Genomic DNA, 26,210 nt, shown 5'->3' on the forward strand with positions numbered 1-26,210 from the left:
TTAATGGTTGATGTGGTTAATGTTTAGTCTGCCAGTTACATCTGCAATCAAAAATGATTCATTTCCTATACTTTTGAAACGTTAGAAAATGGTTAACAATGCCCTTCAGAATGTCCCAGAGCCTTCAAACGGGCTTCCATTAAAGATTATTTTCATTATCCATCTCGATTAATCGCTTTCAGAGGCCCATGGCCATTATATTTCTCAGAACTCAGCTCAATTGCTTGTTTTCTATCTGACCACCAGTCCAAAGTTCTCAGTTTACAATCATATATAGGTCCAGCAAAAAACAAAAAACAAATCTTAGGACCTGGAAAAAGAATATTTAACATTTTTGCTTAAAAATAAGCCAAACAGTTTATCAGTTGTCATAAAAAGTAGACTAATCATTTCAGCTCTACAAATTGAAATTGCTTGTTTTGACCAGACAACAGTCTTAAAACCAAAAATTTGGCATTTCTAATGACGTGGAAAAGGGAAAAGCTGCAAATCCTCACATTTGAGAAGCTGGAACGAGCAATTTTTTTGCTTGATAAATGATAAAAGGATCAATCATCTGTTCAAATAGTTGGCGGTTAACTTTGTCGCTCAAATCATTTATGTTTTTGGCGTCTTTTAAAACGGAGACACAACTCTAAAAAGCATCTTGTAGTTTCGGGCCTTCGGGTTTTTCTAATGGCTGGTTCCTGTTGTACAGACATCACAGAGATAACAACACGTGACAGGAGCAACAGAAAGCAGGTGTTTTATCAGACCTGCGGCCCAGGGAGGACAGGCTGTGCTCACCTTACACCCCAAGAGAGACAAAATGACAGAGCTGGATAATCTCAGGATACATCATGTTTACTTGATTGGTGCGTGGTGTTTTATGTTTCGGGGGAAGCCTCTCACACGGCAAAAAATGCTGGGTCTAAGTTGCCGATGTTATGTCTCTTGATTCCTGGTTGTCTCTTCACATTTAGCTTTGCAAATGAAGAGTGGATTAAGTTGCCCGCAGAGCCCACTGAAATCAAACTGAGTCATGTTGAAGGTGGCAATGACGCAAGAGAATGAATGAACACATTAATCACAAATAAGAATGGATCATGGGCATAATGTTAGTTTGTGTTAGACATTTCCGGGGGGGGGGGGGGGTTTGGGGGAGAGAATGTGCTGAAGTTCTGTTTTCTGGGAACCACCTTGCTGTCGGCACAGGATGCACATGTTTGATCGATGCTTCTGTTCAGCTGCCTCACATCCGTCAACTCCTCCTTGCAAGACTCTGCTGCTGACGTCCAACAAAAGTCATGCATTGTCTCCTCTCCTTTTGTGAACTTGGCCAGACCCCTGCAGCCAATATGCCACGTCAACCTTAATCATTGTAGATTATTGATTTCTTTGCGAGAGCAACGGCCTCGGTGCCGCATGGGGGACGGTCAGTGAGCGGTGCATGGCACGAAGGCCTGATTGTCATGTTGTTTGTCCGGTTGATGATTTCCCCATGAAGGTAACGTCCAGGCTGTCAAGTTCATTGTGCTGTTGGTATTGTAAGGGGCAGGCGGGCGGCCAGCAGGCAGGAATAAAGGCAGGTTATAGGTTAGGTCGTCATTCACTCCGGCAGGTAGTCAATTTGTGAGTCGGTTAGCAAGCCGGGGAGGCTTGCAGGCAGTGTGTTCGGTCATTACTCAGTCAACTTGCCAGCCTGCTGATTCCCCCCCCCCCATCCAGTAATGTAATGAACATAGGAAGCATGGTGAGATAGTTTGCCAGTTATTCAGTCAGCCCTTTTCAACTTAACAATGAGCTGAACAGGTGTCAGTGTACCTAGAATGTATGGGGTGGTAAACAATGTAATTTGTTCCCAAATCTAAGGTGGGTATCCTACCGGGTTATGGCATTTGTTTTGCCTGTTATCCAGCAGGGCGTTGCGATGAGAGGGCAATGTGCCTCTGCCAAATACTGCTATTCTTAACATGGTTTTGAAATCTGCTCCCATGATGAGTTACCTAATAACTACTATAGTCTGCGGCATTGTGTCCGTGAACGTGTTTTGAAGAAACCGTAAAATATAATGAAAGGAAGTGGAATGTCGTCACCAATTGTCAATCAAGACACATTTTCAGATGCATTAAGAAGCCAGGGCCAAACTGCAGTCCACGTCAACTGGATATTAGCACAATTCAGATACATCTGGAAATGAGATGGGTTCGGGGGGCAGTTGCCTGCCTGCCAGCCAGCCAGCCAGCTAGTGTGTGAGTCAGCTAACAAGTCCACTGGCTAGTGAATTGTAAGCCTGCGGAGCCATTTAGCAACAGTAAGAGAGAACCCTGACAGGCTTTGACACTGGACCTATGTTAGGTTGTGTTTATGCTTACTTTGTCTCTTTATCTTTCCCACAGGCAGAGAGCCCCCCCCCCCCCCCCCCCCCCCCACACACACAAAACACACACACAGCACACACACACACACACACACACACACACACACACACACACACACACACCACACACGTCATATTATTTCGCTCTCCCTTTGGCACACTCTCACTGCAAGCAGCTGTGACTGTCTGACAGCAAGCTGTGAATGATCTCACCGGCATATTTGCATCTAGACCCAATAACCGCATAACCCTGGCAAAAGCCTTTCCGCACTGCCAGCTAGCAGCGAGCGTGCAAGGGTTCGGGGGTCCGCTGTTAAGCTGGAGCAGCCGTGATATTCATGCACCGCTGGCGAAAAAAAGTGCCGATTTAAAGCTATTTAGTGTCGTGGCTCTGACTGTCCACCTCAATTAACCCTCAGCTTGTGAGTCGGCAGCAAAAATGTCCAGTCTTCCCATCCGTTTTGAATAGCTCTTCTATTTATAGAAATGACTGTCATAAAAACCAATGACAAAGGGTTCAGATGTGTCAGAATATGTCTGGGACTGCTTGCACACCTGCTTGCAGTCTTCAGGTTGTCGAGGTGAGAGTGATCATGTGTTTAATCCAGCCTTTTATAAGCAGCTGAGTGATGCCACAAACACACACACACACACACACACACACACACACACACACACACACACACACACATTCTTAGGAGGCCACTTCTTTCCACTTTGGCATCATTGGACCACTGATTACGGTTGCGACCATCTTACAGCTGTTAAGAGAGACGTTGTGACATTTAAACTGAAGTCTAGTTTCCCCTTCACCGGCACACTGTTGTCTTGGCAGCAAACCAGCCAATCGGCTTCTCTTAAATGGACTTTAGTTGACAGGGAAGTTGGATGGTGAAATCTGCTGCGGCCCCAGTAATGTTGCTGATTTTACAACCGTTGGTGGTTGTAAATCCAGATAATGGAAGATCTAATAATCCCAATGAAAGACTACTAGAAGACTTTTAGCCTGATCTCTTGCCGTTGATCTGTTTTACTGAATGACTGGTGGGAAGTTTCTGCAGCACTTAACTTTTGCAATTTACACCTTGACAGCACATGTGAGACCCTTGTTAGTCATAATGTGAGAGTTGTTGGATACCCATTAATGATGTGATGAAGTCATTTAAGTGGCTGATCAAGTGGTGCTGCAGTCCTTCCCAGCTTTTGTTCAGTGATGATTGTTTCAGCTTCATGTACTTTTGATGGCCTTCTTCTTGCCTCCTCTAAACCATCTGTCATCTCGGTCCAGAAGGTGCCATTCGTTGTTGTTTAAGGGGTGAAGGAGAGCAAGGGGGATAGAGAATAAGAAAACCCTTTTAACTTTATTTCCTTTAAGTATTACAGAAGCATTTGATTTTATACTGTAATATTAATGATATTAAAGGTCCCATTTTTGTAAAGAGAGATTTCCATATCTTTTTTGATTATACAGTAGATCAAGGTGCTATACAAATACTGTGAAAGGATCAAAATGCTCAATCCACAGAGAAATGCACACAGCCCGTATTCAGAAACCGTGCCTTGAAACCAGCCATCAGGACATTGGTATGGTGTGATGTCACAACTATACAATACACTGTATATGTAAAATGTGCTGCTACAGTTCCATTAGTCATTCCCCAGCTGCAATTACCCGAAAACACTGACCAATCAGAGAAGACTGGGATTTTGTGGGAGGTGTTCTTAAAGAGGGGCGCTAAAACGGAGCATTTCAGACAGAGGTAAATTCAGACAGACAGTATGAGTACAAATAAAGTTTTTTTTTTTTTACCTTGAAACATGTTCTAGATAACACCCAAACTCAGGATTTATTCTCTCATTGCTTTTTCAACTACTTCACTCACTTTTTGTGTGGAAAAGGGGGGGAAAAGTGTGCATCATTATCTTCATTTGAGCCATTATGGTGTCATACCCGTTCCTATTGTGACTTGCTTCAGACGTTGTTGGATGACACATCATATGCACCAGTTTGTTTCTAGCGTACCTCGGCCTTAAGTCCCAGCGGCTTTGCAGAAGGTAAAGTAAATAGCACAATCTCGGCACAATGTGTCTCTAATGGGCTGCTCTCTTGTAGAGTTTTAGCCTCTGTGTTGCTGCGTCATCATTACAGTAAAACCTTTTGTTGCCAGGAAACATTTGACATGTTTTTTACCCTTTTGCTGGCTTTTCTTTGGCTGTTGCTGTGCATTGTCTGTGTGCATTGCTTGTTAGACTCCGTATTCTGCAGAAATTAAGTGGCTGTGCACATGGTTTGAATATTACTACATTAGGCGTCAGCATACATAAATGCGGTAACTCACGTTTGTAGGCATGTACAGTCTTTGACATACGACAGTGTGTGTTGTTGCAGACCTTCAAAGCTATGTGAAATAAAGTATAACTCAAAAAGCTGAACTATAAATCAATCTGTTTTGTGTTTAAATTTCCTCAAAATCCCAACAATTTCCTGGTACATTTTGTTTATTATAAAACAGGTCCTCCAGAAGTTGCTGATGACTTGCTAGCCAAAGTAAATGACTATTTGTCTGCTACACTTGTGTTGTCGTCCCGCCCTAGTGAAGCAGTAGTTTTTTTTGTTTTTTTTTACCAACCAACATGCTATTCTTAAAGTGCCCATATTATGAATAAAAAACTTTTTCTGGGATTTGGTGTTATTTTGTGTCTCTGGTGCTTTTACACGCATACAAACTTGAAAAAAACTATCCATGGTGTTTTGAGTGAGATACAGGTTTCTGAATGTCCTCTGCCTTCAGTCTCTGGGTGAGCTGTTCAGAATCTCCACGGCTTTCTATGTAGGCTAACTAACAGATGAGGTGGCTAACAGTAGTACATGCTAGCGCGAGCATGCTAGCTCGTTCTCAATGGCAAAATACTAATACAATTTACACTAGTTCACCATAATCTCCAAAAGAACTACTTCCATGTCCCTGTCCTGCCGGGATTCCACAAGTGCTCCTTGTTTAGAAGAAGTCTCCCAGCTAATCCTGCCTTGTACTGGCCAAAGTTGGAGAAACCGTAGCTAGCTGATGTGATCTTACCTAGCTACTGCGCATGTGCGACTCCCAACAAAGATAGTATAGAAGTGAGATGTCTCACTCTGTAGCTAAAGCAGAGACCTGAAAGGGTGAAAAGAGGAGCTGCAGCAACGTGGAGTACAACAAAAATATGGTGTTTTTTGAAAATGAAACCTTGTAAACCTATTCTGGTACAACCTCAAAATACAATTATGTATCTGAAAATGAGCATAATATGGGTGCTTTAACAGAAATCTTAACCACAGTTTTTTAGCTCAGCAGCTTAGTCGGACTATCCTGTTATCAAGCACAGTTTCAGGCTTTTCTACTTGGTTGCAGCTAAGGATATGAAGGCTTTATACAACATGCCACATCGGGTTTACCATCTGGCTGATCTGCTGGCCCACAGCTCCTTTGAAAGCATGTTGTGTCGGGCCATTTTTAGCCAAACCTTAAAACTAGGTTACACTTGCATGACAAATTGATATGGTGCCAGAGTAGTCCGACACTTTGACTCCCCCTGTCTGGGCTACAGTGCTTCTTTGTGTCAGTTTAGAAGCTGGATAGAGACAATGTTTACAGTAGGTTATTGAGCGCAGGTTTATGTGGTTTGTGTTCCAGCCTCCAGTGAGTCTGTGCCCATTCAAACTTTACAACTCTATTTCAGACCGGAGCTTGTGGGACACCTTAACAGATCTGCACACGTTTGTTTGGGTGTTAGATGTGGGTGTGCGTGTATTGATGTGGTACTTGTGGGATTATTTTAAAGTTGCTATACAAACATTTACCCTGTACAATAATGATTACTGTTGAATTTGCATTACGGAAGGTCCATTGAAGTTACTAAAATGACCTGAGAGGAAACATCACTTTAAATAATTGTTTGCATACTGACTGTAAATGGGTCTCCAAATGCGTCCTTTGCGACCACTTGTCATCAGATCTCACTTCTCCGCTCTATATGCAAGTAATCCCGTACATCATTCCCGTTTGCATACAGGCTGGTTGTGTGTGAGTGTGTTTATAAATGCCAGTTGTTACAGTCTCATCAATCATGGGTTAGAAACGGGTGACGACTAATGAAAAACTGCTGCCTATGGTCGGTCTTGTTCAGCTTTCTAACTGAATCTCTGTGGTTTAAAGTTTAAATGCAATAGACATTATTTCATGTATATATATGTAGTATAAAATTGCTTATAGGAGTAGTGTAGAGTTACTGCTCAGACGCAAAATTTCCTGATTTTTTGCAGTTTCATAATACGTTTTAAATAACAAAATACTGGGACTTTTAAGAAAGGAAACCGTTTTACAGCCGCTCATTTGATCACTGACAGGCTCACCATCTTCTGAATAGCAACAACTGACGCAATTTAAGGACAGGTATGTCTGTAGTAATATCCTACATATGTTGGAGACATTTTATGAAACTAAAAATAATTGAACATGGGCCGACGTTTCCAGGAAACCGCAAGGCACAGAGCTCCAGAGCGCTGGGGGTTTAAGAGGAGGCTGCAGCGGAACAAAAACATTCAAAACATGACCAACAGTATGAGGGTAATCACATCCGAAATGCACGATTCACTCTGTGATTTCTGTGACATTGGGAAAAACTTTGAATGTGAACCTAGTCTTGCTCACAGTTGAGTATGTGGCCCTTAATGTGGCCCAGGACACACACACACACACTGCTATAAGAATGTGGTCTCTTGGTGCATTCACACCTGTGCTTAGGGCGGTCCACTATGATCGGATCAGGACAGATTTTACTACCAAGTGAAAACAAGGTTTCTGTGATTCAATACGTTACAAAATCCACATTGCTGCAGTTACAGGGCCACTTGCTGCTGTGAGTTTTGACTAGGGCTGTCAAAATTGGCGCAAAATGAGGTTCAAATATTTGTTTGAATATATTAGAATATCTTTTTCTCATGCATTATGTCCATAAGAGGGCAAACCAATGCAACGTGAGACATAACTAATTGTGTAACGTTAGTCGTCTGTCTGTCTGTCTGTCTGTCTGTCTGTCTGTCTGTCTCTGGAGCGTGCAGGAGACAGGACATGTCGCGGATTACACCGCTGTCACGGAGCCATTTGCTCATAAACAACCCAGTCTCTTGCCGTTGAATGCCATGAATTTGTCCGATGATATTTTCTTGTTGTCTTAACGATTTACAATAGCATCTTTGTGCTGTCTTTTTCGCCCTTGTTGTTTGGTTTCTTCCGGTACTGGCAGCTGCATGATAGGACGTCTTCAACACGCCCACACGCTCGCTGTGAATTCTCTTCCCGACCGGCTGGGCTCAATCAGCAGCAGGCTACAGCCACGAACGATCGCACAAGGCAGAGAGCCGCGTTAGTGCCCTTTTTTCCTTCTTCTTTTTTTATACTCCTATAATATTCAAATATACATTTTCAAATGTCCGTACCTTTTTTAACTATTCTGATATTTATTCAAATTCAGAATATTTGTTAACAGCCTTAGTCTTTTATTTGTCATCACCACAACTGGACCCAATGAAAGAGAGACCCTGAATGCTCACTAGACTCCCTCCTTTCTGTAATGTGAGACAAACACAGCACTGAATGTGCAGGAGCCGTCTATTACCAAGCAGGTGTTGAAATAACATGAAAAGCAAATGAACGCTGTGACAAAGAAATGACGTGCTTTGGTCAGTAGCGCCCACAGAAGTTGACCGCATATCTCCTAACAACCCCGGCTCTTAAATGTCAGTGAGACACTGTCCTCATCATAAACGCTCAAATATTTGAAGTTAAGACAACTATTTTTATATGGTGGTTTTACACTTTTTTTTTTGAGAAATCCAAAAAATATACACTGTCTACAGTATTTTTTTATTAAAATTAGTATTCCTTCCACAAAAAGTGTGAAGACTCCAAATTTCAATTCCCATTTAAAGATCAAAATTTATGCTGTTGAGTCTTGATTCCTCCCCATACTTAGTGTTTTCCTTTTTTGGCCATTCTGTCACTCTATTCTTTACTCTTCTGAAGTCTCATTGTACACACAGAGGGATTTATAACCACTAAATAACGTATTCACAGAGTTAATTGTGATTCAAAGACATTGAAGAATACAAATAGTCCTGCTTATTTCCTGCTATTTGTGTTGCATTGATTCCCGCCCTGATAGACGGGCTGCAGGGTGTAGCTGGGTACCATGGTGGGGACGCCTGTGTCTTAAGTGATTGTTGGTGTGTCTAATGCTATCCAAACAGAGCGGGGCAGCCCCTCCCTGGCTGCAGAGCCAAGATAGGCCCAGTTTAGACTACCAGGCAGGAAAAAGGCTTACTGCTGACTGTCTTGATACGTCTGTTTCAAGTGAAGCCCAAGGGATTGCCCGTGAAGTGTTGGGTGTGTGTGAGACTGTGTGTGTGATTGTGTGTGTGGGGGGGGAAATGATAAATTGCAGCAGTGTGTCTGCCTCCCGAGAGAGTGCTTCAGTGTCTTTGAGTGTCTATGGGATCAGTTGGAAACCCGCTACATAGCCGTGATCGAGTGAACAAATATCACTGCACGATTTCACGTTGAAGCACTTTGACTTTCAACAGGACCTGGCATGAGCAGACCATGCCATAAAACAACACAGGAGAATCAAAATTAGCCGGCGTTTATCCATCATTCAAGATCTACTGGATGTTTGAAGTCTTTACATTTACTGGGCTTTAAATTGGCTGGCAACATTTCATTACATTAGTCATATTATTGCTAGAAAGTCCCAATGTAATTAACTTTCTGTAGCACTATTCCACAGTATTCCCCTCATGTACTCATTTATTATTTAGAAAATAATCAAACCACATCAATAACCACATCCCCAATCCCCTCCCTCTCCTTCAGACACATAAAGCACATCAAAAAGAAGGTGAATCTGCACGTTACACCCATCACTGCTCCATATATATATATATATATATATATATATATATATATATATATATATATATATATATATAATGTATGTATATATATATACTGTACATGAATCATAAATGTTTCTTCAAAGTCAATCTTGAGTGAAAAGTCATTAGACCTTAAAGCTGCACTAATCAATGTTTTTATAATAAGACTGAATCAAATTATTTTTCAATTCATTTAGCCATTTATTAATATACGAAAACGTTGTTCTCAACTATATTGGAGTATATACTATACTTGAGCCCAGAAAAGTCCAAAACTACCAACAAGTTTGGTAATCTAATGTTTTCAGATAACTTGAAGGATTACTTGTTCCACCATCGGTTCAGAAAATTCCTTAGATTCATCTACAACCACTTTCAGAACCCATTAAAGCATCTCAAAAATGTCATGTTGATGGGCTACATTTTTTAACTTGCTAGACAGATAAAAAAAGGCCATTAACCATATAACAAAAATGATCAAATAGGCAGCAAGCTAACTCTTTGATAATCTTTTAGCTCCATAGACAGTATAAGAAATGGACAATGTGACGCCGTTGTTTCCAACTGAGACCAGTGAAGGCTGTTAGAAGCACTTTTCCCGTGATGGCTGAGCGTTACTGTGCAGCCTCCAACTGAGCTTGAAGACGTAGATGTGACGTGAGCAACCTGTCTGAAAGTTGTAAGTCTTCTGGTAGCTGTGCCAAGACAAATCTCAATCATTCTGAATCTTGCAGAGATAGGTATATGAAAGGAGATAGCATAGGCACAAGCTAATTCTTGCTAACTAAAATGCTAGTTAACATTAGTAATGAAACCTAAACAACTAATGTAAGTCAAAACTACCTGTGAGCTTATTCTGTACTGTTTGGTAATTTCTCTACTGTGCGACAGTAAGTCGCGTGGTTACGACACAATCGTTAGCCTATTTTTACAAAAACGCTATGGAGCCATAACGTGAGGGACAAGGTAATGGAGCCTTTTATACATTGTCGTCGTTTCTTTAGAAATAATGGATAAATAGAGTCTTTAAACGCCTCAGATGCAAAGTTATTTGCTGTCAAAGTGACGCCAAAATGAATGGCAGTCAATTAAATGCTAACGGCGGGTGAGTGCTAGGTAGCATCAAAATGGCGCCATAGGAGCTTCTCATTGTTGAGGCTGGCTTGGTTAGCTCCAAAGCTAGCCTATTTGCAGGGCTGCTATTTATACAAGCATAAGGAAGCATGAATTTAACCTTTATTTATCCAGAGAAATGTCACTGGACTAGTTGGGGTCAAGGTTAGTTCTCAAGGGAACCCTTGCTGTCCCCTCTCCAAAATCCAATGTACTGCACTACACACTCTTTTAGGTAATGATAGCACATGGTTTTAAATAGTGTGTGTGAGTGTGAACATTCAGTACTTCTGTTCCCGTTCTGATGTCTGGTTATTTTTAGCCGTGTTCTCTCATGAGCCTTTGGCAGGGTTCAGCTGCTTGTTTTTATTCCCGGAGTCTACCTGTGTGCATGTACGTCTGCTTGCCTGCCTCCGTCGACGTCACTCTCCTGTCAGAAGCCGCTAGACGATCTCCCAAGACATTTGTGCAGAGATATGCACGCAAAGACTTCCATTCTATTCACATGACAACATTTCCCGGATCCCCCCCCATGAAAACATGGCAGTTGGAGACGAGAGAGTTCTTCTGTCCCTAATTTTCTATATATGTGTGTGTGTGTGTGTGTGTGTGTGTGTGTGTGTGTGTGTGTGAGACAGGGAAACCACTCTTATTTAAGAACTCAAGGGGAGAATTAAAGCTATTGGTTGGTCTACTAGTCTATTAGTAGACCAACTTGTGGTGGCACTTTGTCTTAGTTTCTCCACTCTGCCTCCTCGTCTTAATCCTTTTTTCCCCACCCTCTCTTTATTATTTCTTCTGCTCCATCCTTTCACCTTTTCTCCCCATCGTCCCATTGCATTTTCTGTCCGGGTTCAGATTCTGATGCCTAAACTCTTGAGTTTTGGTAGATATCGAGCACTAATGCTAAATTTAAAAGCGAGCTACTTTGCTGCTTGAAATCATTCTTCAATAGGGCTAAACAATTTAAATAATTAGGTCACAAGTATTTACAATACTGCAAGAACTCCACCGTCACTTCAAGTGGCGACTGTGGCACGCTAGCCTTCTTTTTCAGCTTGTACACATTTTAATCGTGTTATAGCTAACAGAGAGTGATGGTTATCGGTTATTTATCTGGGCTGAAAAATGCCGGGCACGATTTCATCATGTCATCAGATTGCTCATTTTTCAATCCCAAATCCTAATTTGTTCAATTAATGCATCACATAAGACCAAGAAACACCAGATAAAAGCTGGAACTATAGAATCTTCTTGCATTAACATGCAAATATTATCAAAATAGTTCCTATACTTTTATATTCTTATTCTCTAGTTGTAGGAAAGCGTTTCAGAGTTGCATTGCTATCATTTCATTTACAACAGTGATTAAGCAATAGTATACTAGACTACAAACATGACAGAACCCAATCTTTTTTTCTTTTTTTTTTATAATGTCCAAATCAGTAGCCTACTGTTCTCTCTTCTTCTCTACCACGTTCCATGTCCACACTGAGGTGGAGAAAAATGTTCCATTTTACACGTGAAAACGACTTCTGTCCAACCAAGCATTCTTAGATAATCCAAATAGTCCGGGTCGGTTTTATCATAGCGGAGTATGTTTAGGGGTTCTCTTTGACACATTTTCTGTTTCTGTTATCAGCTAACTGACAACAACGGGGAATGGAATTTGATTTTGTCCAGTCTACATAAGATAAAAGAAACTTTTAATTTCTGCCACAATTTCAGCTCATTTTCAGAGCGTTGTCCACTCAAAAGAAAGAGAGATGGATAAATAGATACTTTATTCATCACAGGGAAATTTTTGATATCCAGTAGCTTAGACAACCACAACAAACACATACACTCACATATCTCACATACATAAAAAAAAAAAGCTAAAGTGGCAATACACAAAAACACTGAACTATTTGTTCATTCTGTTCCCTCCTTCTCTCCATGAAAGCTTTTTCTTTCTCTTTTAACAGTGGGAGACACAATTAAGTTGTCATTGTCATTTTTCTGGTTTTTCTTATCAAACAACTGCAATAAGAATAAAACAATTTGTTTGGGACTCGTAAATGCTACCAGTTAATATCGCTGCTGCCCGAAGACAGTCAGTCAAATTACTGTTTTTCTTTCCCCGAGAATCCGTCTGACAATACGAACATAAATACAGATCAATGATAAAACCTCTTTTGTGTTTTTGATTGTGTTGGCAGCGAGGTGAGCGATCATAGAAAGAAAGGGATGGGACGGACGTGTACTGCATCATGGAGGAAAAAGCTTTGTTTTCCCTGTGAGCACCAACGAGAGTTGTCATATTCATCCACCCTTTATAGTGTTTACGAAAAGCACTGTTAGTTAGGGTTCAGTGTGATTGTAAAGCCAAAAAAGGCACAGAAATGTGTTCTTTTTTTCTAATTTAGCAGGCTTAGAAGTCTTACAATTCTTCACAGCTCTCTACACCTCCTATCAGAATGATTTGAGAGGGGAAGAAAGGAGGGGGGTGGGGGGGGTGGACAGGGAATCCTCTTTTGAAGCAAACCCCGTCTGCGGTCCCTAACACAGAAACAGACAGAGGAGAGAAGGAGATTACTAGTACATGCCAGACGAGGTGCTGATACCGCAGAGTGTTAATCTTTAACAGATTGGGGCTGCACTCCTGTGTCTGGTGTTTCAGCTGTGTGGTGTGTGTTAATGTGTACGCACGCCGCCCTGTTACTCAGTACACACTCTGAGTGAAGGCCAGTCAACTCTGCGGCGGTACCCTTGCTCAGTTAGCAGTGTTATTAAACCTTCATGATCTCAATTCCCTGTGGAGTGATCAGAGCCGCAGGGTGGTCGAGCAGTTCGAGACGTCGTCCTTCAACTGGACGGCCAACATTCAAGCCCTGTCGTCGGCAAGTATCCACCCCGTGGCAGTGTCCTTCAGTAAGACATTGAGTCCCCACAAGCAACAGAGGGGCTGTTCCGTTGTGTTGTTGACTTCTGACCTCATTTTGAAAGAGGAAACCAGAAGAGAAAAATCCCTCTGAGATAAACAAAGAAGTGTATTAGTTAAGTTTGGTTTCTTTAGGTTCTTTTGATCATGCAGGAATCCTGAAAACATCTGGAGATAATAGGTGTTTTCCAGGTCTTGGAAGATGTAGTAGTAGTAGTTGGGGAAAAGAAAGACAGTAAAATGTAGTTCTTATTAGCGTGTTACTGCCAATAAGCAGCGTTCAGTAGCCTATCTATCTGTTTTAATAATGGATGCGTTCTTGCTGAATCGAACGACGTGCCTGCTGAATGCATGGAGTGGAGGACCCAGAATTTCCTCTCCTCACGGAATTCCCCCTGCTGCGTAGTATTTATCCGATAAATGATGCCCGCCCAAACATAAATGACGGTGCCACAGCCCGGAGATCCTGGTTCATCCGCCAGCAAAACGGCAGCCGAAAGCAAGCTGTGTATATCGGGCACTCGAATTTGTTAAACATCAGCTTTGCCCTCCATCCAAAATCTTCCCTCTTGCTCCTGCTCCACTCACATGCTCTGATGCCGATCAGTATTCCTGCTGCAAAGTCGGCCTCTTAATGACAACGCTGGAATAAAGTTAGACATTTAGAGTAGTGCTGTCAAACGGTTAAAATATTTAATCGCATTAATGTCACAGTTAACTTGCAAATAATTGCACGTAAAGATTTTTTCTGGGGCTTTTCCCTTTTTATCATAGTGGATAGACATGGAAGGAGGAGAGAGATGGGGGATGACACGTAGCAAAGGGCCGCAGGTCGGATTTGAACCCGGGCCGCTGCCGGACTCAGCCAACACGGGGTGAACGCTCTTACTGAGTGAGCTAGAGGCTGCCCCAATCGCACATTTTATCCATTCTAAATGATCCTTGATTTCTTTTTGTCTTATTTTTTTTTCTTTTTTAATGCTTTTATCAACATGGAAAAGTGGCTCAGCTTGCTTTGTGCAAATGTTTTTATTTATTTATTTGTGTATTTTTTTTAAATCAATACCGCAATAGCCCTACATATGACCACTTTTTTTTTTTATTCAAGCTATAAAGTAGTTTGGCCTAGCTAAAAGACTTTTTCAGGCTGCATGTTGTCCAAAATATTCATATTCATCTAAGTTTGAAGGTGTCCATTTGAAGGTGTCCGTGAGCAGGGAAACTGACCATTCCCAGGCCTGATTCCGATATTCTTAAATTTCCAGATAGTAGCCCAGTTTAGTGATTGTGTTTAGTGTCTATGTCTGAGATTCATTGCAGTGATATTCTGCACTGCTGATGAAATCACTATCTCTGGGCAATGAGGTTGAGCAAAGTGAGAAACCACTAAATGAAGAAAATAACGGACGTTGCTGTATCTTGGTGGTGTTTTCAAGAAGGTCACAATGATTACATCACACAGTCATGTGTTTCTTCAAAGTATTTTGACGCCGTTGTCAACATACTGTCTTCAGAAGAATCTCACATAAATGTGTAAAGTCTTGGAGATTAGTCCAGATATGTTCTCCACAGAGCCATCTTGTTAGGAATCCCAGCTATGTGGACCTGGCCTTCCCTTGGTGGTGAAAACTGTGTAAAGCACACAAAGCAAGGTACTGATGTCCCGTCATGCCCGACCAAGGCTTTAAAAGATGTCAAGACATGATTGAGTAAAGGCTTGCAGGTCTGGTCATAAGGGTTAATCCACCTCAGACTCAAGCCCACCAGGAGGTATTGTTGAATTATCCAGATCCCACTCTCCAAATCTTGGTGTTAAGACTGATTGTGAAGTCCACTGATCCCTTTAACTTGCAAGATACTGCTCCGTACCAACTGATACCAGCTTTAAAAGCTACAGCCAGACAGACTTTTTTTTTTTCAGTATTGTTTTCAGCTCCATCAGGCAGTTAGGTGGGTTCCTAAATACCTTTTGAACACCACCTGTCCTGCTTGAAACACAGTTAGTGACCAGCTGGTGAACAAAGCATATAGCATATAGGGAGCATATAGCAGCTAAAGAGATGATAGTTGATAGAGAGCGAAACGGAGCTAAAAGGAGAGTGAGTGTCAGACTTACAATTGTCAGTTGTACAGAAACATGACCCAGAATAAATGTTAGTGTTGCTCTGTGGCAACTGTTAATAGGTCAACCGCCTAATATTTTAGTTATTAATAGTGTTGTGTTTCTGCTGACGGCAAATGGCCAAAACATCAGTTATTAAAGGTTGAACTTAAGGGTGAATATTTTAAGCAACCAATAGGTTTTTGGTAAATGTAATTAAACAAAATGATCAATTAATGAATAAAAACCTGTCAAATGGAAAAGGGAAAAAAATGCTTTTCCTCTATGAAAGCTTTATTTAAACAACATGATATTGTTTGAATAAATAATTGATACGGGCCTTTTTGTTAACCTAAAAACTAGCCTATTCCATTCTAATCTTTGTTTGTTTTCTCCTGATTCTTTTCATTTTTGGCACCTTTTTTGGGTCATCGTATAGTACTAGTTGATCCCCTTTGGCAGAATTGAATAAGGAAGGAAGAGGTTTAAAGTGTGAGTTGGATAACTAGTGACCATGTTGTATTAGCAACACATGAGCTGGATAGAAACGGGAAGTGTAATTTTGTTAGAAAGTAGAGCCCAGATAGAAGGTACAGATGTGATCTCGGTCTCCTCCTCCTGCCTTTCTTCCTCTGCTCTGCTCTGATCTGGCCACCTGCTTTCTCTCTCCCACTCACTCACTCACTCACTCACTCACTCACTCACTCACTCACTCACTCACTCACTCACTCACCCACCATAAACAGGAATTCCCTCAAGTTCAGGGTAAAGATGCTTACTGGCACAAAATACCAATGTTACAAAATATTGATAGATTTCTATTGGTTTATTACATCAAAGGGTACCAAGGACACATGTTTTTTTTTGTTTTGTTTTTTAAATCAGATTCCGATCCTGAGCTCTTACTGTTCACTGGTCCCTTGGTACCAGGACGTCTCTGCACTGTTGTGGTTCAATCAAGAGCCCACAGATCCACAGATGTCCAGTAACAATGGAGCTCAGATCAGAGAGGGACAGAGAAGCTTACTGTCGGGAATGAGATCACATCTACTCAGCAGCCCTTCCTCCCACGTGTGTTAGCTTGTCACAATGCAGAGATCTTGCACAATGCAGCAACAGTCAGACAAGATAAACAGAGAAGGGAAAACTAAATGTAAGAGAGACAAGAAGGCCTACGGAAGAAAGGAAGAAGAAAAAAATTAAGCCATTTTCCCAATTAATTAATCAATCATTTTGTCTATTAAATGTCAGAAAATAGGGAAAAGTGTCTGTCATAAATTCCCTGCGACGTGTTCAAATTGCTCGTTTTATCTGAATTTAATCCGATATTATGAATTGATCATTTGCTAATACATTGTTTCATTCCTAAAAGGCATTATCGAAGAACTCCAATATGTCTATTCATTTAGTGCTAAGCAATGAAGTGATCATAATCATCTCAAAGGATTGGTTCAACATTTTGGAAAATTGTCCTATTGCGCTTTATTGCTGACATTTGAATAAGATGATTGATATGATTCTTGTGTCTGTATGCTAAATATGAAACTAGCAGGTAGCTAGCTTAGCATGAAGAATGGAAGCAGGGAGGAACAGCACGGTGACATTTCTATTTGTGTGGTGATAAAATCTGGCTGTAGCTTCATATTTATTGAGTGGTGTTGATTTCATAAATTTTATTAGATTTCACTAAGTGGATTTCCCAAAATGTTGTTCTAATTTTTTTAAAAGTCCGATCATATTGAAATTATTTCTTGATCCACAGCTCTGTTGCAACCAATAAACACATTGTACATGAGAACGGACAATATGATATAATAATAATAATAATGATATAAAAAAAATGGTAATTATAATCCAGAATTTGTCAGTTTTCAAATTTGCCAGTCCCAAGGGACGAATCAGAACATTTTGTTTGTAGGTAAATGATATGTAATGTGGAAACGTTATCATTATACTTCATAATTTGTCATATTAGGAGCATTTATTCAGCCTCACACTTAAACTTAAAGTGTGCACTCTTCATCTGAATAACACTATTATACTCAAAATAACCACACATATGAATGTAATGCAGTCCAATTATTTAATATGTCTTGTTACAAAAGCCGTGTTGAGTAAAAATTATGATTTGTATAAGATTATCCGCCATATGGCACAGCCTTATAAGTAATGGGTTAACCTTATGCTTGTCTATATCCTTGACAGTCCACTTCCAGGATTGCTCCGTTGCAGATGGAAATTCTGCCAGATTTCACTCATTTACGCCGGATATCTGCTGCCTTTGGACTTCCTTTGTGTTGGCATTTTAAATTGGTATATGAAGACTATGGTTAACCTTTTCTCAGATCCAGACAGCTAGCTAAAAGATCTGTCCAGTCTGAACGTTCTGTTGCAATTCTAAAACAACTTTTGAACCTACACAATCAACCAAAACCAGTTCCTTCCCGAGGCGATTTTGCAGCGGCACCGCAGCTTTTCCCGGTCCTCAGCGCCGCCCAAGACCATTGGGATTGGTTTAAAGAATTGCCAATAAACTCGAGCATGTTTTTTGCCCATCCTGGAATGCTGTGTGGACTAGCCAGACCCTCTTTGGCAGCGCTGTGGTGGAGGAAGTTCTGGCAAAGCGACTCTAACCATATGCAGAATAGACTAATTACAGTACAGGCCAAAAGTTTGAATACACCTTCTCATTTAATGTGTTTCCTATATTTTCATGACTATTTACATTGTAGATTATCACTGAAGGCATCAAAACTATGAATGAACACATGTGGAATTATGTACTTAACAAAAAAGGGTGAAAAAACTGAAAACATGTCTTATATTCTAGTTTCTTCAAAGTAGCCACCCTTTGCTCTGATTACTGCTTTGCACACTCTTGGCATTCTCTTGATGAGCCTTTTTCACACTTAGTTGTTAAGTACATAATTCCACATGTGTTCATTCATAGTTTTGATGCCTTCCGTGATAATCTACAATGTAAACTCATTGAATGAGGAGGTGTGTTTAAACTTTTAGCCTGTACTGTATATCCAAACAGTCAAGTTCCCACCAAGGCCATTCGACTTCAGCTTTCAAAGTATACTTGTAGCAAAGAGAGATTTGTGACATTGTTAGATTTTCTTCTACAATGAGCTTCGGTTCTCTGTTGTTAAACTACCTTGTAATATGTCTGCATCAAATTGAAATTGTTAACGGCGACGCAAGGAAACCTTTGGTTGAACCTAAATTTTGCGTTGGTGCACCTAAATAAAAAGGTTAGGAGCACCAGTGCAGCCAAGGCAAAAAGCCTTGGCTCATAGCTTTAGGGGCAGACTGTACATCCCACTGTTGGAATCCTCCGTGAAATACAGTTACACTACAACCGTTCATTTTTTTCTCTTTTTCTTTTTTTTTTGCATTTCAGCCTTGTTAATCCAGTTACTACTGTATCTAACGTTACCTGCTCTATAATGTGTAATCAGTGTTTAATAGCGTGACATGCAGCGGTGTTCCTGTTGCCTCCATTGTCTGTTTCGGAGCATCAGAGAGCAACACAGACATTTAAGTGGCACCGTAATGAGGTACCAAAATCCCCGGTGATATTTTGTCTGGTAGATAACTGGGCATGCAACATACAACTTCAACATAAGTGGAATGTAGCACAATGTGGATGTGAACGCAGTTATAAATAGCCTATGTGACAATACAATTTGTGATCTCAATATTAATCAAAAGAATCGTGATTATCATTTTGGCCGTAACCGTGCAGCCCTAGTCAGAATCCTTGGCCAGCCTTTGTGCTGGTAATTGCTCGCGGGGCGTTGAACGTGTCAATCAGAGCCTTGCAGTCGAGGATTGTTGATGACTGCATTTTGTGTATTTTCCATTTTTGGTCAGAATAATTGCTCAGGGTTTGCTTTGGGGGGGGGGGAGAAACCCATCCTCTGACCTGTTTCTGCTGCCTACCATGTCGAGAAAGAGAGGAAAGATAAAACGAGGCGAGGAGGCATGTTGAGCTGTGTGGATTCTTGCAAATTGTCCGGATGAAGAGACACTCATGTCTCATCTTTTTCTCCTTTCCCTTTATTCCTGGTCACTCGTGGTTTTCTCGCTTTCTACCTCTGTGTTTGACTCGTATTCTCCTCTCTCTCTCTCTCTCTCTCTCTCTCCCCTTTCTGTTCTCTTTACCACTACCCTCCATTTTTCTGTGCCATGAGTACGCCTCAATCGCCTTCCCTTTTTTCTCCCCCTGCTCTGGGATCAGTGGCATCTAATGCTTTTTCACCCTTAATGCCCGATTAAGTCAGCACATGTACCCCGTTTACATTATCACTCATGCACATACACACTCGTGCACCCGTGTTCCCCACAGACCTAATCAGTCCTTCTTTTAGTTCTCTCTCTCACACCACTGTTGAAATAAACATGAGCTCTGTTAAACAGAATGTGGAAGGGGAAAAAAAAGGTAGCAGCAGATAAAATAAAAGAGATGGAGTAGAAAGATTGAAAACAAAGCCACCAGTCGCTCTTAATGTCTGTTCCCGGTTCAAAGATGAGAATTTGATCTAATCAGCATTGGTGATATCACGCAGGGAATGGAGTACCGGGGAGGAGGGGGGGATGTTACAGAGAGCCAGAAAAGACAGAAAGACAAGGTGATGATGACAGTAAGAGCAAGGCTAGTATTGACAGGACTCGTTCAACATGCTGATGCATTCATGTAGCCTGGGACGTTTCCCCATAGGCATGAAATCCCAGTTGAAAACTGCAATTCAGATACAATCTGTTAGTCGCTAACCAAACGTTGTTCTACTCGGCTGTCACTCACAGCACTAAATGCAGCTAAATGGATGTATTATGCTCTTATGTACCTTTTGTATTACATGACACTCATTTGTATTGACTAAATAGCCCACCACATGGTGTGTTCTGTGTTTTGGGAGTGGTGTCATGCTGAGTGATGTGTGTGTGTGTGTGTGTGTGTGTGTGTGTGTGTGTGTGTGTGTGTGTGTGTGTGTGTGTGTGTGTGGGTGTGTGTGGTGTGTGTGTGTGTGTGTGTGTGTGTGTGTGTGTGTGTGTGTGTGTGTGTGTGGTGTGTGTGTTGTGTGTGTGTGTGTGTGTGTGTGTGTGTGTGTGCGCTAAGTAAGTGAAGGAAAGAGCGAAGATGGGTTTCATCGAATCAGTGCACGTGTGCGTGCACCTGATTATGTTGATGAAGTCTCCCGGCGGGACCATTCCTGCTACAGTCCTATAGTAGTTTAATGAGAAGCTGTTTCCGTAGTTACCAGGTGTGTGTGTGAGCTGCCAGCTCATAATGTCCTACGGTGAAGAACAAAGGATGGAGAGTGGAGGTGGATGGAGTGAGAGAGAGAGAGAGACAGGTTGGAGGTAAAGATGAAGGAATTAAGAGCGCCAGGAAATTGAAACAACAAAAACTGATATCTGGTTTAGCAGTGTGTGTTTGTATTGATGTCTCTGCTTGAGAGGATCGGTGTGTGTGTGTGTGTGTGTGTGTGGTGTGTGTGTGTGTGTGTGTGTGTTACCTGTTGTGAGTAAAGACACTGCATCTTTTTAATAAGCTTGGGGACCTGAACAAGAATCTGTTCAAATCGATCTCAACCAAAGTGGTGCGAACGATGAGGCAGTGCCAAGCTGTTAGTATCTGGTCAGATCTTATCGAGCCCCTTGCAAATAAAGTTGGCTCGTGGTAAATTAAAGAGGTTTTTATGCATCGACAGCTCGATAAGCTCTTGTGTAAAAGAAATAGGACTTCTGTCTCCTCTAAGTTGAATGTGAAATACTCAGACTCGCAAATGTCTACATACAGTATCTGGGGTTTTCTGAATCTGCAAATGGTAACAAAGAAGTAAGCGTTCATTGTGTAAATGAATATATTTTCTTCATTATTTCTTCTTTTCTTGGTCATAATTCAGCTACACTATATATTTTTTTCTACTTGTATGTTGCTACAGTGTTAAGAAATGCATTTACACTGCCAGCCAAAAGTTTGGGGGGCTGGTCTTTAATGCAGTATCTAGATTGCCCATTATCAGCAACCATTCATCCAATGTTACAAAGGCACATCCTGTTTACTAATCCGATATCATTTTTAAAAACTAACTGAGACAAACATTGGAGAATCATTTTGCTATTATGTAAGCACCTAATGTAATCTGAAAACCGCTGCCCTGGATTGTGACAATCCAGAACCATAGAAGACTGTGAAAACCAAAACATGGAGCATTCACATTGAGTTTTTAAATATTTTTTTTTTTGAAAATGTACTTTCATGATGAATAGATCATCACAATTGTTATTTAGCAAAGACCATACCATAGACTGTATATATTATTTTAACAGTAGACTAAATAGGGTGAGGACCACTACGAAGAAGTTGTGAATAATTGTAAAAGTATACAGTAATACATACATTTTAAATGGATTTTAAATACATGAGTTTAAGTAATCTTTTAAGAATCCAATGGCTGGCTGTGGCGCATACTTCAACAAGGACATAAAAGAGTTAAAACTTATATTATTTGCCCTTGTTTACTTGTGTATATCAAAACATCTTAGTTGTCCTGCTTATCTAGTTGCTAAGGCTGCGAGTTGTGTAACTTGACTTTTTTGCGTTCGAAGGTTCTATTTTCCTGCAGGTTTTTGGTAAATAAATGCCTCATGAACTTCTGCTGATATATCTCTATAGAGAACAAAAAAGAAGGAGCTGGTGCAGAGAGCGGAGGAAAAGAATGGAAAAAAAGAAAAGGTCCTTCAGTTAGCACCTGTCCTGCACACTTTATTCACTGAAGAATTCAGCTGAAGTGTGTACGCTGTGTTCGTCATTCTGTCGCTCCGTGGTCTGTGAATCTGCATTTTTCTGTCTCTGTGTGAAAAGCAATTCTCCGTTGCTCGGGGTTATCAAAACTTTTTTTTAAAGCCTCTCTCATTACTACTGTTGTGTAACTCTTTGTGTGTCTCTTTTCTTCCTGCCAGATCTGATCCACTGCACCAATGAGATGAATGTGAGCATTCCCCAGCTGGCGGACACGCTGTTTGAGCGCACGGCAAACTCCAGCTGGGTGGTGGTCTTCAAAGCCCTTATCACCACCCACCACCTCATGATGTACGGCAACGAGGTAGGAGGCGTGCACACGCACACACACACACACACACACACACACACACACACACACACACACACACACACACACACACACACACACACATACAGTACATACATATTGTACATACAGTCACACAAATGAAAACCCCTCCAGGGAAGTCAACAGAGGCTACATCAGCAAGTTGTAGTAATACTCAAGTCTGTCTCTCCCACACATTCATAAATGTAAACATGCATGCACATTTGGATCATTTAAACATGTTCATTTCAGCATTAGGATCAACAGTGCGGGAGGTGGGAGGGTGACTGGAATACAAACGACGTGTGCAGCTATTGTACACATTGGACACACAGCGTGAATAATAGAAATGGCTGTGGAGTGCGCGGAAATTAATTAGCTCAGTATGAGCAGAAAGCGAGATGGGGGACAAGGATGGAATCAAATGAATAATCAAATTAATTAACTTAATAAAAAAAAAAAAATACACTTGAAAGCTGGAAGAATAACACGGTCCCTCTATGGATTTGCAGACTTTGAAACTTGAAATAATTGGGAAAATAAAATTCAACCAATCTCCGCTGTTTGGAAGAACTTTTGTATTTTTTAATTGGGATTTCTTTTGACCAGATGTTGTACTGTTTTTGCACGACGAGGATCAAGTCAGCACAATGTTTCAATTTATATGTGGCAGTGCGGCTTCTGAAAGGGAGAGGAGAGATTCGTTCAGATTTGACAATTTTATTAATTTCTAACAAGATGGAAATGGAGAACATTTTGCTCTTCAAAAAAACTATTGTAGCTTGCATTTACATTAAATCTCTAGTATGCGGACTGTTAATAATTCAGAACGCAATTCCTTTAAAACCCAACTGGTAGAAAACAAAAAATCCCCTTTCATATTCAGATGGACTGGTGCCATTTGGAGCTTACTCGACTGGTATATTTATTGAAAATCCAAGGACAGTGTGTTTGCTTTGTTGTGATGTATTTCCTTTAATCACACCATCGAATGTTTGATCTCTAGATTATGCAGTACTTTGTGTGATATGCAGTATGCCTACTCTTATGTATATCCATTTTGTATCTATAAAGTGCGACCTTATTTTCTGTGCAGCCCCCCTCCCCTCCCCTCCCCCTACAATGCTGGTAATTTAACTTAAAGAAACGTTTCCAACATTTAGGGAAACACATTTATTTATTTATTTGCCTTCTTTCTGAGTGTTGGATGAGAAGATCGATACCACTCTGGTGTCTGTACAGTGAAAAAGAAGCTACTGCCAGTTAGCTTAGCTTGGCGTAAAGCGTTGCTTTTACTCTTCTCTGTTTGTACGAATTAAACAAGAAAGATATAACACATTTTCTAATGAACTTTAGCGGTGTGGGCAGGTGGACTTTATAACCTTTGAACAGAGCCAGGCTAGCTGTTTCCTGTCTTTGCTCTAAGCTAACCTGATGCTTGACTTGTAGCGGCATTTACTTTGTAGTGGTTTTACTTATTTTCTGCTGACTGTATCCATTTTTGATAAACGTCTTTGTAAAACTGGGTAATTCCCTGTAACCAAAAGTGGGTTTTGTCATGGGCGGCTGGGTGCACATTATACATATTCTATACATTGTGTGCTAATACCCAGCTTACATGCAAAGACCTTCTCGTATACAAGCACACACTCAGCAGTCAAACACTCAAAAACAGACACACCCTGTAGCACATTCCTTTCAATTTCCAAATAAAATAGGGAAGCATTGCTTCCTTGTTTAGTCCGAATCACTTGTTTCGACATTATGCAACGCTTCCTTCAGTTGGTTCCTTGTTTATTACGTTAATATAAACTTCCTCTGAAAAGATGAAGGCTCCCGTGTGGGGTCATTGTCTGAAACAAGCCTCTTAACTCACTGACACCCAAACAGCAGCCGGGCTGATTGCACAGCTGCTAAAATAGTATATTAGGTGTAGAGAATTAGACCAACATTAGATTTATGTTGGCTGTAGAGGTGCATAACTGACTAACACAAGCCAGGACCTCACATACAGTTCAGAGAGACATCAGGTCATCAGAAGACTCTGTGCTAAACGTTTTGCTCAAGCTGTGGAAATTCCCAGAAAGATTTTTTTTATTATTATTAAATAAAACCCAATCATGCTAAGTAGGTCACCGCAGAGCGGCAGGAAGTGGTTAAGAGGTATTCCCAAGCTGTAGGCTGACTTATCCCAGAGTTGTCGCTGTCAGACTGAACCTTTTTTGATGTTGATGTCTCAGCTAGAGTGACTTAACAATGATGGGAACACTATGCTAATCCCTCATTTCTGCATGACATAAGAAGGGTTTGCAGAGATCATTTACAACCACTTTGTTTCTGTAATGGTACATTCTTATTCTTGTCAACGATAACTAAGTTAAGAGAGAGTGATCTTTTTGTATGTTAATATAGCTTTACATTCCTTTTTTTGTTGTTGATTGTTTTCAATCCATTGTGAAGTGATATTGAAGTAACAGCATCTTTAGAACCAAAGCCATATTAATACCTGTTATCACATTGTGTTGTTTTCACTATGCCCTGTAGCAAGTAAAACAAGTCGAGCAGTGGATATGAAATGCGAATGGTAATCTTGTTCCCCAAATGAAAAAGCCATACTACATGAGTTATATTAAAGCATTAGAGTTAGTAATAATTCAAGTACAGTCGACATGGAAAATACAGTCTTCTATTGGCAGTATGCTGCTCTTTAGTGGAAGCTGCTAATATAATGTACAGTCATTTAAACGCCCATTCAAACCCACCTGCAATGCATTACAGCACTGCATTCTTGCTTTAGTCCCGCAGAGCGAGGCACCAGGCCGTAGTAGAGCAAGTGTGTGTACTCATCAGCCTGCATTCATCAGGCCTGTCAGGCCGGTGGTGCTGACCGAGGCCCAGTGGCCAGGTGTCCCTGCTCCACCATAGCTGTCCCATCCATTATAGTCAGATCTGAGAGAAATCTGGCCGTAAAATTAGAAACCACAGACCCACAGAATTGGGGTCAATAGACTGTACATTCCTTTTCAGATCAACACGCTGACTGGTTCCAGCTCTGCCGGCACCCTGAAGATGGCCTTGTACAATGTCCAATAAATGCTCCCGATAGTACAGAGCACTTCAATCGAATTAAGTCAGGCGGCTTTTTTTAACCCTTTTTTTTTTATTTTAAGGGCCACCACAGATTGTGTTATGTTATGATGGATACAATCATTAATATAGCCGACTGATTTGTGTCACTTTACATATCAGATATTGGCCCACTTCTGATGTAATGAAAGCTCCACCATGAAAGGTTATTTTCTCGGTTCACCCTGCTTTAAAAAGCTGCTAAACCTAAAGTAATTTCATTTGTGGGGGTTTCAGTGACAGTGTTTTAGTCTCCTCAGGACTCTGTGCTGTGCTTTCAGGGCCTTTCAACATTAAAGCTTAAGCTCAGGAAAAACTGCATGAATGCATATTTTTGGGACATAAAAGTAAAAGGTTATTGTTTTTTTATTATTATTGCATCAACACAATATATTGGGTATTTGAGAAGGACTGTGAGTACAGAAGAAAAAGAGGAAGAAGGAGAAAAGGAGGAAGAAGGAACTGAAGGTAGGGGGAAGGGAGGATCAAAG

At 40.9% G+C, this 26,210-nt stretch overlaps 1 protein-coding gene across 4 annotated transcripts in view; it reads left to right on the forward strand.

Annotated features, from left to right (window-relative positions):
* The window catches only part of si:ch211-200p22.4 (phosphatidylinositol-binding clathrin assembly protein), a 69,826-nt gene that overhangs the window by 1,693 nt on the left and 41,923 nt on the right, over positions 1–26,210 (forward strand). For all 4 annotated transcript variants that reach the window (XM_032544380.1, XM_032544382.1, XM_032544383.1 and 1 more), the window contains exon 2: positions 22,445–22,587. In XM_032544380.1, the coding sequence (XP_032400271.1) occupies positions 22,445–22,587 (143 nt within the window). The remainder of the gene's footprint in view (positions 1–22,444; positions 22,588–26,210) is intronic.

This window comes from Etheostoma spectabile, chromosome 19, assembly GCF_008692095.1.
Source record: "Etheostoma spectabile isolate EspeVRDwgs_2016 chromosome 19, UIUC_Espe_1.0, whole genome shotgun sequence".
In the NCBI taxonomy this organism is placed as follows: Eukaryota; Metazoa; Chordata; class Actinopteri; order Perciformes; family Percidae; genus Etheostoma; species Etheostoma spectabile.